At 45.7% G+C, this 14,746-nt stretch overlaps 1 protein-coding gene across 1 annotated transcript in view; it reads left to right on the forward strand.

Annotated features, from left to right (window-relative positions):
* The window catches only part of LOC143806204 (major histocompatibility complex class I-related protein 1-like), an 81,783-nt gene that overhangs the window by 13,394 nt on the left and 53,643 nt on the right, over positions 1 to 14,746 (forward strand). Inside the window, exons 2-3 of the mRNA XM_077286328.1 lie at positions 9,079 to 9,342; positions 11,347 to 11,625. Coding sequence (XP_077142443.1) covers positions 9,177 to 9,342; positions 11,347 to 11,625 — 445 coding nt within the window. The 5' untranslated portion in view covers positions 9,079 to 9,176. The remainder of the gene's footprint in view (positions 1 to 9,078; positions 9,343 to 11,346; positions 11,626 to 14,746) is intronic.

The raw sequence follows: 14,746 nt of genomic DNA on the forward strand, positions 1-14,746 counted from the left end.
TACTCTGATCCCACGTACGCTGCCACCACTGTGAAGGAAGCCCCTTCCTTCCACGTCACCAATCCGTGACGTCACTACACAGGCACAGCTCTCCGGCGCCCCCTTTGTCTCTCAGGTCAGTAAGGGAACTGCGCCTAGAGCAAATGGCCGCCGGAAGGACTGCCCTGTTACCCACACTGGGTATTCTAAGATTCGCAATCAGAGTAAAAGGATCAGCCCAAAATTAATTTATGATTTAATTGCCTTAAGGGCGCACTAGGTAATTACAAGAAATATACAATCACAATATATCAAGAGTTACAGTCAGAGTACAATATAACAACAATGATACAAGGCTTAAGGTATAAAGCTGGAGGTCACTTTACCAGGTTAGAGGTCGCTTGTGGAAGCCGGGGGGCGCAGCGTTCCGCAGGTCCAAAACTTTAGTTGCCGGGCAGCCCCCAGAAAGCGTGTGCTTGCCCCCGTCTGGCTGGCATGCCCTGTTTCTTAGCTGGTCATCTTCTGTGTCTGTCACTCTCCACATGTTCCAGCTCTTAACCCTGCCGTGTCCCTCCCCCTGTAGCTGGGTGGGCTTAGCAATCTCCACCCCTCTGCCTCCCTGCGATATTTGTCCCAATATCTAATAAATGGGATAACTGCTCTCAGGATGATCGGATCAGCACACGGGCAGTACCAGCGCCTGTGGTTTGTTCTGCCGGTCGTACTGGGATCAAACCTGGACCCATTCGGTCCCTGTGGGAGGCTGATCTCTATATCTCGGGTTTCAGACCTCCCACGGATACAGGAGTCGCACCATTAGATGCACCATTTCTTTAGGACGAGGGGAATATTTTTTATGAGCCGCTACCTCGAACGATGCGTCCATAATTCACGATTCCATGTCAGAGACGGTTCGGCTGGACGACCATACTAGATGTGTATCCAGTGGCCCCTTGACATGCGTGCTTTAATTAAGCCCTTGAGCATTTCCAAGCCCCCTGCTGGTGTGGCTTCCTAACTGAGCTTTGAAGTACCTTCTGCAATCTCCTCTGAGCTCAGCCGATTACCATACTAATAGGCACTATGTTCATTAGAAAAGGTGGGGGCCAGGAGCACTCCTCTCTGCAGACCTGTGACCAGGAGACAAAATGGAGTCACGCCAATCTGTGTTAGTAGGCCCGTCCAAGATGGCGGCTGTTCCCTCATCACATGTATGTAAACCTTTGACTTTGCAGTAACTAATAAAAATGTCTTAAAACATTCTATCTCTCATTATTCTGGCAAATATTAATAATTATGGTAATCCTAATTGACCTAAAACGGGAAAGGTTTATTCTGATTAATTTCAGATATTGAGAAAAACATGCATATGTGTCTTTTTATATAGTGTCTGTAAAATTCTGGTTTCAACTGTATCTCCTCCACAGCTGTCTCAGTTTATCCTACCTGCTGAAGTGGTTATAGGTACAGAGACTGAGACAATATCTATCCTCCTGGATAGTAGGGCAGGAGCCAATATGGTAGATGTTCAGTGCACAGGGAGCTCCTTTCTTGTTACCTTATGGAAGGCCTTCCAACTCCTATTGTGTTGGGCTTTCTCTGGTTGCCTATACATAATCCAGTCATGGACTGGCAGACCAGAGAGATAATTAAATGCAGTGATTTTTGCAAGAATAATTGTCTAGGTACTGTTATCCCTAATGTCTCCACTAAAAACATTCAATTTTTCTGTCTGTTTTTGAGGAGGCATTCTCTAAAAATTGGTGTCAAGAACTGCCTCCACATCGTGTGTATGATTGTCCTGTGAACTTGCTTCCGGTGCAAGGTTGCCCAAGACCAGATTTTATAATCTGACAGGTCCTGAGAGACAGGCCATGAAAGACTATATCTCTGAGAGTCATGCCAATCAACATAGACTCTCATCTTTGTCTGTAGCAGCGGGGTTTTTCTTTGTTTAAAAAGAAAGATGGGGGCCTGCGTCTCGGTTTAGACTTTCCTGAGTTAAACCGGATTACTCTACAGGACCTATTTTCCCTCCTCTCCCACTCATTCATGATTTGTTCAATCAGATTATTGGAGCAAAATGGTTCTTCAAGTTGGATCTCAGGGGAGCCTATAATCTTATTAGTAGTGATGAGCGAATATACTCGTTGCTCGGGTGGTCTCCGAGTATTTGACGGCTTGGAGATTTAGTTTTCCTTGCACCGAGCTGGATGATTTGCGGCTGCTCGCCAGGCTGAGTACATGTGGGGGTTGCCCGGTTGCTAGGGAATCCCCACATGTAATCAAGCTGTCTAGTAGCCACAAATCATCCAGCTGAGGCAAGGAAAGCTAAATCTCCAAGCAGTCATAAATACTTGGAGATCACCCGAGCAATGAGTATACTCGCTCATCACTGCTTTTTAGGATTAAGGAGGGGGATAATAATAATAATCTTTATTTATATAGCGCCAACATTTTCCACAGCGCTTTACAGTTTACTAGTTTCAAACACAACAGTCATAAGTAATCATGTTACCAATACAATAATTAAAGCAAAATAAGACGCTCGTGAGAGCTTACAATCTACAATGAGGTGGGGGAGATACAAAGTACAGGTGTGTATTTTCAATGATGTATTTACAATGATGGTCCAGCCATCTTCAGGGGGAGGGGGATAGATGGAGATAGTGAATGGGCTACACAAACATAAAATGACTTTGATTAGGGAACGTGATAGGCCGCTCTGAACAATTGTGTTTTGAGGGAGCACCTAAAACTATGCAAATTGTGGATGGTCCTAATGTCTTGGGGTAGCGCATTCCAGAGGATTGGCGCAGCACGGGAGAAGTCTTGGAATCTGGGTTGGCTCCGGACCCATTAATAATTAAGAAATCTGAGCTGGTGGCAGCAGAATTTGTCCTGTGCAATTTTTGAGGCTTTGTTGATAACACTGGGGAACACAATTTTTTTAAGAGTTAGGTCAGACAACTGTTCTTAATTAATTTTTGGATGCTGAATCCAGAAATGATCTCAGTTTTTCTCTATCACCTCAAGTTTTTGAACTATAGGATTTTTGTCTTCTCAAAACTATGTAAATTACTGTACCTAAGAAGTGTTTTTTTTTTTTAAATAGTACAAATATGAACAAAAAATGAAATATATAAGAAATAGGCATGACAAAGTTGTGACTACTCTTACAAGTTGCCACGTAGCTCTATATGAGTCGAATTGTAATCAGATAACAAGTCTTATTACAGATATCAGTGCAATTGTGCTTCTCTGGCTGGTAAGTTGTGTAGGAAAAACTTGACGTGCTAGAAAAAAACTGACTACATTTTTGGAATCAGCATGCCAATTTTAGTATAAATCAGCTCAAAAACCTAACTCAACAGAAATTTTTTTTCAAATTGTTCCCCTGTGTAATTATTGTTTCCGCCTGAGTGGGAGTAGTTATATCGCCATTGCTGCAGCGTGCCCAATAGCCAGTACATAGCGGGCAACCTTTCTGGTGAATAATTACCCTTGGTGCAGTACCCTGACTGACCTGAGGGTAAGGGGGGCACCAGTGAGCGGCAAGTTCTACTGGAACTGGGAAGTGGGATATAGATAAATCCCCTTCAGAAAGAACAAGGGACAGCCAAACACCCAAGTTCATGACAAATTGGTGTGAGTGGTGGGGATGATAAAGGTATCCTCCCCGTGAACCATGACATATTGGATGAGTTGGAAGACAGCTTTTAACACTCCAGAAGGGCATTCTGAAAATCTTGCCATGCTGTTTAGTTTGACGACTACTCCTGCCGTGTTCCAATATTTTATTAATCACATCTTCTGTCACCTTGTTGGTAGATTTGTAGTAGTCTATTTTGATGATGTTTCGATCCACTTACTCGATCTCAAGACGCATCAGGTATGTACATGTCAGGCAGGTGTTACAAGTTCTACAGGATAAAAAAACTCCATGTTAAGTTGGAGAAGTGTGTATTCACCATACAAAAAGTTCAGTTGCTAGGTTTCCTAGTGTCAGCTGAAGGTTTCCACATGGGTTCTGATAAAATCTGAATTGTCTTGGAATGGAACCTCCCAGAAAATCAGAAAGCACTACAATGCTTTTTAGTGTTTGCAAACTATTATCGGAAATTTATCCAAAACTTCTCGTCTATTGTCAAACTCGTTACTGACATGACTAGGAAAGGTACAGACTTCTCGAGGTGGTCTGACTGCGCTAGGTAAGCATTTTCTTCTTTGAAAAGATTTTTTTTCCTCTGTGCCAGTACTCGTACAACCCGATTCTTCTCAACCATTTATTGTCGAGGTTGATGCTTCAGAGGTGGGGGTCGAGGCTGTAGTGTCTCAAGGGTCATCACCTGGTAAATGGCATCTGTGTGCCTTCTTCTCTAAAAAGTTGTCATCAGCCAAAAGAAACTATAATGTAGGTAATAGGGAACTTTTGGCCATTAAGTTGACATTTGAAGAGTGGCGTCATTTTTTGGAGGGGACAGTTCACCCGGTCACAGTCATAACTGATCATAAAAATTTGATGTACCTAGAATTTGCTAAACGCCTGAATTCCAGGCAAGCTAGATGGTCTTTGTTTTTCACCAGATTTAATTTGGTGGTCATTTACCATTCTGGGATTAAGTACATCAAAGCAGATGCTATGTCTCGGAGTTTCCCTGGGGGTGGGAGTACTGATGATGCTGTCACCATTTTACAATAAGGGGTGGTTGTCTCCGAAGTGTGTTCTGAACTTGAGGGTGGGGTATTGAAGGCTCAGGGGGATGCCCCTGCTGGTCCTTCATGGAAATTGTTTGTACCTTGTAGGGATTTCACTCACTCAGGTGCGATGGCTGACACTCAGGAGGCACGTTTCTTTAAAAGTTCTCAGGGTTTATTACCTCATAAACCACATGGAAAGATAACAGAAATAAATAGCCTTTAGTTCAGAAAAAGAAAAACAAAGTGTCCAGTCCTTCAGGCTCCCTCAGCCTCTGTGCTGCTCCGCACAGAGAGCTCTGCAGACAACTGCCCTGTCTGCTTCCAAGAACATCCACTGGAGGCTAGCAGATCCACACATATATACTGTGTTAAGCATTAGCCTGTCTTATATAAAGCTAACCACACCCAGTAACCCATCACATGATTAGCCATGTGGCCTGACATCACCACAGGTCCTGTAAGACATATATATACATGTTTATATACAACAAAGAAATACTCCGAGCTACATTACAGCAACAAGGCACTTATGTGGCACATACCTCCCGTCGATTATACACCCTTTAGCCATGCTACATACCTCCCCCCTCTGCCTAAAGCCGTGGGGCTTGGCACTTTCCCCCACTAAACAAGGGATTCTTGATAGGGCATCTGCATTACCGTGCAGCTTTCTGGCCCTATGTTCCACATGGAAACTGAAGTCCTGCAGGGCTAAGAACCAACAGGTGACCCTAGCATTTCTACCCTTTGTTTCCCTCATCCATCTAAGTGGGGCATGGTCAGATATTAGTCTGAATTTACGACCCAGCAGATAGTTCCGTAACGTGTCCACCGCCCACTTTATGGCCAAACACTCTTTTTCCACGACTGAGTAGTTCTTCTCAGATGAGGACAGCTTTCTACTCAGATAGAGAACAGGACGCTCCTCCCCATGTAGCTCTTGGGAAAGGACTGCTCCTACCCCAACATCTGAGGCATCTGTCTGAAGAATAAATTCTTTATTGAAGTCTGGGGCCATCAGAACGGGCTGCTTACATAGAGCCCCTTTCAACTCTTGAAAGGCTGACGCTGTCTCTTCGGACCATTTAACCATCACCGATTTTGTCCCCTTTAGCAGATCAGTCAGAGGCGCAGCCACTGTGGCGAAGTTCGGGATGAACCTCCTGTAATATCCCACGATTCCCAGAAAGGCTTTAACTTGCTTTTTGGAGAGTGGTTTCGGCCATGTTTGGATTGCCTCCACTTTCCTGATTTGGGGCTTTATTTCTCCACGACCCACTATATAGCCTAGGTATTTAGCTTCTTCCTTACCCAAGGCACACTTCTTCGGGTTTATTGTAAACCCCGCCTTTCTTAGAGCATCAAACACCGCTTGGACTTTCTCCAGATGACTCTCCCAGTCCGGGCTAAAGATGACGATATCATCTAGGTATGCAGCAGCATAGGCCTTATGGGGCGCAAGGACTCTATCCATAGCCCTCTGGAAGGTCGCCGGAGCTCCCTGTAGGCCAAACAGCATCCGGACATACTGGAAGCATCCATCAGGTGTCGAAAAGGCCGTCTTCTCCTTGGCTTCCTGTGCCATGGGGATCTGCCAATACCCCTTTGTCAAATCCAAGGTGGATAAATATCTGGCGTGCCCAAGCCTTTCGATGAGCTCATCAACGCGTGGCATGGGATAAGCGTCAAACTTGGAGACCTCATTCAACTTCCGATAGTCGTTGCAAAACCTCCACTCTCCATCAGGCTTTGGGACCAGGACAATTGGGCTCGACCAACCGCTCTTGGATTCCTCAATAACTCCAAGCTTCAACATACGCTCCACTTCCTTGGAGATAACTTCTCGACGAGCCTCAGGAATACGATAGGGCTTCACATTCACCCGCACATGTGGCTCTGTTAGGACCTCGTGCTCTATGACCTTCGTGTGTCCTGGCAACTCTGAAAACAGGTCCCTGTTTTTCTGGAGTAACTCCCGGCACTGCTGTTTCTGGGTCTTTGATAGCGTCTCCGCTATAGTAACCGCTCCAACCTCACCTTCTGGGTTGCTTAACAACGATGTAGTTACTGTCGGCACTCTATCTTGCCACGGCTTGATGAGGTTGACATGGTATACTTGGAATGGTTTCCTTCTTCCTGGTTGGTGAATTTTATAATTTACTTCCCCAAGCTTCTCGACAACCTCATATGGCCCTTGCCATTTGGCCAAGAACTTGCTCTCCACCGTCGGAACTAACACAAGAACTCGGTCTCCCGGATTGAACTGCCTCACTCTTGCAGACCGGTTGTAGAATCTGGCCTGAGCTTCTTGTGCCTGGAGGAGGTGTTCTTTCACAATAGGCATCACCTTTGCAATCCTCTGCTGCATCTGGGCCACATGCTCAATGACGCTTCTGTGGGGCGTGACTTCGGCTTCCCAGGTTTCCTTGGCTATATCCAGGAGTCCTCGCGGATGTCGGCCATATAGAAGCTTAAACGGTGAGAACCCTGTGGAGGCCTGTGGAACTTCACGAATGGAAAACATCAGATAGGGTAAGAGACAATCCCAGTCTCTTCCGTCTTTCTCTATAGCTTTTCTCAGCATGCTCTTCAGTGTCTTGTTAAATCTCTCAACAAGGCCATCTGACTGGGGATGGTACACCGAGGTCCTCAACTGGGAGATTTTCAGGGCTTTGCATAACTCCCTCATCACCTTGCTTATGAAAGGTGTCCCCTGGTCAGTCAGGATCTCTTTCGGCAGACCTGTCTGGGAAAAGACATGGACCAACTCGCGGGCTATATTCTTCGAGGAAGAATTTCTCAGAGGAATTGCCTCAGGATAGCGTGTGGCATAGTCCAGGATCACTAATATATACTGATGGCCCCGGGCAGATTTAACTAAGGGACCGACCAAGTCCATGGCAATTCTGTCGAACGGCACCTCAATAATGGGCAGTGGCACGAGGGGGTTCCGGAAATGAGGAGTGGGAGCAGTTAGGTGACATGTAGGGCAGGACCTGCAATAGTTCACTATTTCCCGGTGACACCCAGGCCAATAGAACCTCTGCACAACCCGTTCCTGCATTTTTTCCACCCCTAGGTGTCCACCCAAGATGTGTGAATGGGCCATGTCCAACACCTTCCGTCTATACGGACCCGGCACTACCAACTGCTTTACCAACTCCTCCCTTACTTTCGTGACCCGGTACAACAACTCCCCACTCATCAGAAAATGGGGAAATCTTGTGTCTGCCCCCGGCTCCTGTACCACCCCGTCAATAACTGTGACATTATTAAAGGCTTCCCTCAGAGTGGGGTCCCTATGTTGGGCAGTCCCAAAATTTTCACCGGTTTCACCGGTTACCTCCAACTCCAGAATGTCAGATGCAGGGGACACTTCCTCCTCATCCCCAACCAGAACACAAAAAGGAAACCTGTCTGACTCCGGGTGTGGCGACACCCTTCCAGGGTTCATTGGTTCCCTACTCTTGCTAGGGAGCTCAGAACCTTTTCCCCACAAATCCCAAAACAAACAGAAATCCCGGCCAATAATTATAGGGTGCAACAAGTCCTGCACGACGCCGACTATGTGGGACTCAGTGCCACATGCCGTTTCAATGTCCTCCCTGGCCAAAGGGTAGTCCTTTGCATCACCATGTATGCACCGCACTCCAACCTTCTTTCCCGGGAGCAGGTGGAGAGGAAAAGTGGCCCTCACCAGTTCCTTCTGGAAATTAGGTCCCAGGTTTATGTGAGAAATGCGACCGCCGTCTTCTCCCTAGCAAAGGCGATCATGTTCCTCACATGCACTGACTTACTCCAAACCCCATTCAGGTTCCATTCCGGCATCCAGACAACTTAATCCTCACTGGGAATATTTATAAACCACAGGATTCCTATATATGTAATATTGAAACTTTGCATCTAATCTACTGGACAAGCTAGTTCTGATGAAGGTCCTCTTTTTGACCGAAAACGTTTAACATTTGTTGGATGCACAATAAACAGAACCTTCTTTTTTTCACTTCAACTCCTCTGAGTGCCAAGTTTTTTTGACTACTAGGTTTGTCTTACATGGTTATACACTAACATACAAGTATCTGTCCCAGGTCTCCTGGGGGAGTGGGAGGGTCAACTTAGGGCATATCAGTAGCATAGTAAGCTTGGAGATTCAGGCCTCTCTACCATCAAGAGTACCCCCGGGACAGGGAAAGTTGGGGTCCCAGTTTGAGGTCCCCCTTCCTTACTGAAGACCGGCATAGTGTGACAAAAGCAATACAAACTCTATACATCAGCAGAAGAAATAGAATTGAGAGATATTGTATTAAGCATATGTCCTAGTAATGGCAGCAACTTTTTCAGGGAATTGATGAAAAGCACAGTCCATGTGATATGCTGGTCTCTGTTTGTCTCTCACAGACAGTCACACTCTGCGATACTATTACACTTTAGTCTCGGCTCTGGGGTCCGGACTGCCCGAGTACTCCAGGGTTGGATATGTGGATGATCAGCAGGCTATGTTATTTAGCAGTAACACTGGCAGAACTATCCCTGTGGCTCAATGGATGAAGGAGAATGAGGGTCCGGAGCATTGGGAGCAAGAAACCAGAATGGATAATGAAGACCAGGTTATATTCAGATTTGAAGTAAAGCTATGGAAGAAGAGATTCAACCACACTGAAGGTGAGGCACACACTTCCTACATATCAAATGAAGCATAATTCTAGAACAAGTTTGAAATGTTTACATTGTTTTAAATTAATATTTTGTATTTTTATCATTTAACATCTTAATCTTCAAGTTTCAGTGTTTTTTCCCCAGACTCCTTTTCCCTATTTTTAATAAGACATGGAAGGAATAATATTTTGTAGATCAGTGCTTGTTTTGTAGGATGCTAGCAGGTGCGTAGGATGCAGTGACACACAGGAGGCAGAACATGGGTTAACAGGTTCTTTATGTATAGGAAAAGTAATGGAACAAGCACTGGGGTAAGGAATGTGATTGGAGGATAGTGGGAAAGTCAAATGCAATAGAATGAAACAGGTTAACTTATCAGTCTCTGTGCGCTGGAGGAAGGCGGCTGGAAGATCCCACAGCGGCGCCTCAGGCGGCACGAGATGTTTCCGATCCGGTCTCGCAGATGAGCGATGCACTTTCTCCTTGCGACGACGTATCCTCCGGTTTCTTCGGCACGCGATCTCCTGATTTGTGCACACGGTGAGGCAGAGGTGATGGTTGGCGGCACAGAAGAAGAAGCAGAGAGTTCAGTGAGCAAAGCCACAGTCGGAGCACACAGTCCAGCGTACACAGGCATGGGCCGGTCCTCAGCAGGCACCGCAAGGATGGGACTAAGCGGTGCCTCCGCGGTGGTGACCGGAGTGAAGGTCTGTACTTTATCCTGGTAACTACCCGGTGAGGAAGTCTCTCTGGGCTTAGGGTAGGTAGCGTCGGCAGTCTGGCTAGCTGGGGGTATAGGCACAGCTAGCGGGCGTGGTGTTATGATCCTTAGTGGTTGAGGATCACAAATTACTCCAGCTAAGTAACAAACATAGGACAAGCTCTAGGGAGGTGGTAAACTGGACTGACCGCAAAACTGAACCTATCCAAACACACTAGAGGTAGCCGGTGAACGTGTCTAAAAATCCTAGACGTCTCGAACCAGCCTGAGGAACTAACTACCCCTAGAGAGAAAGAAAGACCTCTCTTGCCTCCAGAGAAATAATCCCCAAAGATATAGAAGCCCCCAACATGTAATAACGGTGAGGTAAGAGGAAGGCACATACACAGGGGTGAAAACAGATTCAGCAAATGAGGCCCACTAATACTAGATAGCAGAAAATAGAAAAGGGGTCTGTGCGGTTAGTAAAAAACCCTTACTAAATATCCACACTGAGATTTCAAGAACCCCCGCACCAACTAACGGTGTGGGGGGAGAAACTCAGTCCCCTAGAGCAACCAGCAAGCGAGGAGATCACATTTTAGCAAGCTGGACAAGAAACATGATGAATGCTGATAATCAAAAAATGAACAAACAAAAACTTAGCTTGTCTTGGAGAGACTGGGAGCAAGGTAGTCACAAGGAATCTGAAGAGCACTGAATACATTGATAGCAGGCAAGGAACTGAGTATCCAGGTGAGCTAAATAGGAAACCAACCAAGGATAACGAACCAGCTGATGCAGCCAACCTGCAGAAAGACAGCACTACACAGTACCGCTTGTGACCACTAGAGGGAGCCTAAAAATAGAGTTCACAACAGCGTGGGTCCATGAAGAGGGAGTTAACCGTCTTTCTACTCACAAGCTCGGTCCCCGCCAAGTGTCCTGTCTACCCACTCAAACTGCTATTTAAGTCCGACCCGCCCCCATAAGTCAGGTGCCCTGTACTGCTCCGGTCAGCAATCTCTTCCCCATGCAACACTTGGTGACAGCCCCGACGGTTCAGGCCCAGATACACAGGAGAGACCATCAACTTGGTTCTCCTCCCTACAGTTTCATAGGGGGATCCTCACCTATCACACCCTGGGTCTATGATATAATTGTCTAGGATGAGAAGACCCTTTAACTTATAGAGACTAAGATGCACATCACACATTCACCATATGCATGGTTTATTATATTCAGACGTAATGTGCCAACATATATATAGTACATCTGCTGTGCGTAACTTGTTCCTGTCTCTTCGGCAGGTTTCCATTATTTCCAGGTGATTATGAGCTGCGAGCTGCGAGATGATGGAAGCACCAAGGGCTATGGGCAGATCAGATATGACGGGAAAGACTATATGTACTTGGACGTAGAGAAAGGATCATATATCCCTACAATGGCCGATGCTCGGATAATCACCGAGAGATGGAACAGACTGGATATAAAAAGGGGAGAAATGGCCAAGATTTATCTGGAGAACCAATGTGTTACAAAACTGAAAAGATTCATTGAGTATGGAAAAGAAGACCTAGAGTGGAGAGGTGACGTCACTGGCAATTATAAAAGAAGAAGACAGAGTCCAAGGTCAGGTGAAGCGTTTTTTAAAACGTCATTTATTCTGCCATAGATACAATGTTTAAACCAGCCATCGGTCTTTTTCAAGCATACAAGATGGTGTAACATGCCAGGTTTAAATAGTTACCATCATTACAGGAAACCAAACAATTATTCAATCATTAGATGGCATCCTCGTCGTCCAGATAACTCTATACCAATCATGGAAGCTTTCAGCGTAACATGTCCAAATTTAAGTTGATTAGCCAAACACAATGTGTTGCATGTGTCCGCACCATCCAATGCAAGATACTACACCAACGTCAAACAAAGAAAAAAGAAAGCCGCACCGCCACTGAAATCAAAGCGAAGGACATAAAGTCCGTTTCTGGTGTCTGTGTTGGGAAACTCCTCATGGAATGCTGGAGGTGCTCGCATGAATCAAAGTCTATATCAACATGTAAACCAAAAAGAAAAAAGATGCGGCAGCACTCACCAACATGGTGCGATGACAGTCCTTTATTAGTAGATGAAGTTAAAATGACATCTTCACGGCAACGGGGGATGTGTGGAGGAAGAGGTGAGCAGGGAACGACGACGGCAACCGTTTCGCGCTAATCCAGCGCTTCTACGGGTCTAACGAGATGGGAAGTGACGCGAGTAGAAATAGGTTGGTCAAAAGAAACCATCCCACCTCCACTACACGCCCACCCTCCCAGCTGGTAGTGTGTGACATGAACAACACCTAAAAAAACATTAAAACAACATGATGCATATAAAATCAAAATTAGAAAGCACTCTGGAATAACAGAAAAACTACATAACTATAGAAACACAAAGAGATTAACATCGTCATTTTTTTCCGATACCACAGTCATATCATATATAAGAAAAGAGACATTACAGATATGGAGGAACAACAAGTTAAGCAATTAGTCCTAAGAGATCAAAATTTGACAATAATGGATAGAAATACTCGAAAAAGACTAAAATTACTATTATAGAAAAACGGACATATGTGTCCTCTCATTGAAGCCAGAAGGTCCTGCGGCTCCAGTGCGCATAATCCACCGCGCTTCTTGTCTGAGAAGGAACCTGTGTAGGTCACCTCCCCGTACGGATGGTGTTATCTTTTCTATGCCTGCAAACATGAGGACCTCTGATTTGCCATCATGCGTATCTCGTATATGTTTGATTAATCTTGGTACCCCTTTACCGGTGTGGATGTATCTAAGGTGTTCTCTGAAACGTATAAATAACTGGCGCTTTGTTTTACCCACGTAGAATCTCCTGCAAGGGCAGAACATGGCGTAAACTACATAGTCTGTCCTGCAGGAGATAAATTGTTGAACGGTGTGTATAATTGGACCGATATTTAGGGTTTGGCCAGTGATGTGATTCTTACAAAAATTACAATGGCCGCAACGAAAATTTCCTTTGAGGGGCGATTGTTTTAGCCAATTACTCTGTGGGCCTAATGTCGGATTATGAACCAAAATATCCCTAATTCGTGTGCTTCGTTTGTGAGAGATTAAAGGACCACTGGACGTTCTGCTCACCAGATCTTTGTCTTGTTCCAAGACGTGCCAGTGTCTTCTTATAGAAGCTCTAATTGCCTGGTCTAAAGGGCCATACCGAAAGCAAAAATTGAAACGCGATTTTTTTGAAACGACATTTTCTTCCCTCTGCCCCTTGAAGTTGTCATTAACGCGATGTAATGCAGACTTCAAGAGTGTGTCAGGGTAACCTCTATCATGCAACCTTTGACACAGTTCTCCTGACTGTTGTTCAAACCCCCTTTGGGTATTGTTGATTCTACGTGTTCGTAGCAACTGACTATAAGGCAAAGCGCGTTTCGTGTGTGCAGGATGAAAACTATCGTAGTGTAATACCGTATTGGTAGCAGTAGGTTTGCGGTAAATGGATGTATGGATTTCGCCCTCTTGTGTCGTGACCAAAACATCCAGAAATTCTAACCTATCTCGTCCAAAAACGGAAGTAAAGCTCATACCCATATTATTGGAAGTATTCAAATAATTAATGAATAACTCAAAATCCTCTGCAGTTCCGTCCCACACCAAGAAGACATCATCCACATAACGGAGGTATAACCTGATGTATTTAAGAAAAGGGTTCCGTTCAGAGTACACAAAATCTTCCTCCAACACTGCTAAATACAAATTCGCAAAAGTGCATGCGACCGGGGTCCCCATGGCGGTCCCCGTGGTCTGAAGATACCAGCAACCCGCAAAAGTAAAGGCGTTGTGGGTGAGTATAAAACTCAAACCACCGCACACAAAATCGCTGAAGGCCTGGCTCCTGTCAGTGGTGTGTAAAACACGCCTGATGGTGTCGACCCCCAAAGATTGCGGGATGCTGGTATAGAGATTGACCACGTCAATGGACGCCAGGGAGAACCCCGGCCGCCAATGGAACCCCTGTATACTTTTGAGGAATGAATTTGTGTCCTTGGTGTAGGACGGAACAGCGCGGAGAAGGGGACACAGTAACCATTCTAAATATTGAGACAGGGGTTCGGTCAAAGACCCTATCCCTGACACGATTGGTCTTCCGGGAGGTTGACTACACCAACGCCATCTAGCTGTCACATGATAAAGGTGCTATCAGAGAGTGGTCACATGGTAATGGCGTCATCAGGGAGTGGTCACATGGTAATGGCGTCATCAGGGATTGGTCACATGGTAAAGGTGTCATCAGGGAGTGGTCACATGGTAAAGGTGTTGGAGCGCCCCCAGTAGGGCAATGGGGTACTCGGTACAGGTCCTTCGGTTCTCAAGGGGGATGTCACGGTGACTGACCCGGTCCGTGGCCCTAGGGACGTCCGTTGTAAAATGGGGGAAAGGTCTTTAAAGGGATAATGTTCATGACGCCACCTGTGGTATTTGGTCAGGATGACCGACGCTGCTTAGGGGTCCGCTGGGGTGATGCTATGGCAGTTAGATGGTATAACTTCCCACAGGTGAAGTGTGTCCCCAGGGCTTCCCAGAATGTAGATGGTGGATGGTGAGAGGCGCAGAGAAGAACGAGGACACAAGGTTGCAGTCTCTTTACCTTTACTGAAGACTTCAGCATCCACAGTCCAGGGTA

This window comes from Ranitomeya variabilis, chromosome 2 (genome assembly GCF_051348905.1).
Source record: "Ranitomeya variabilis isolate aRanVar5 chromosome 2, aRanVar5.hap1, whole genome shotgun sequence".
NCBI classification, from domain to species: Eukaryota; Metazoa; Chordata; class Amphibia; order Anura; family Dendrobatidae; genus Ranitomeya; species Ranitomeya variabilis.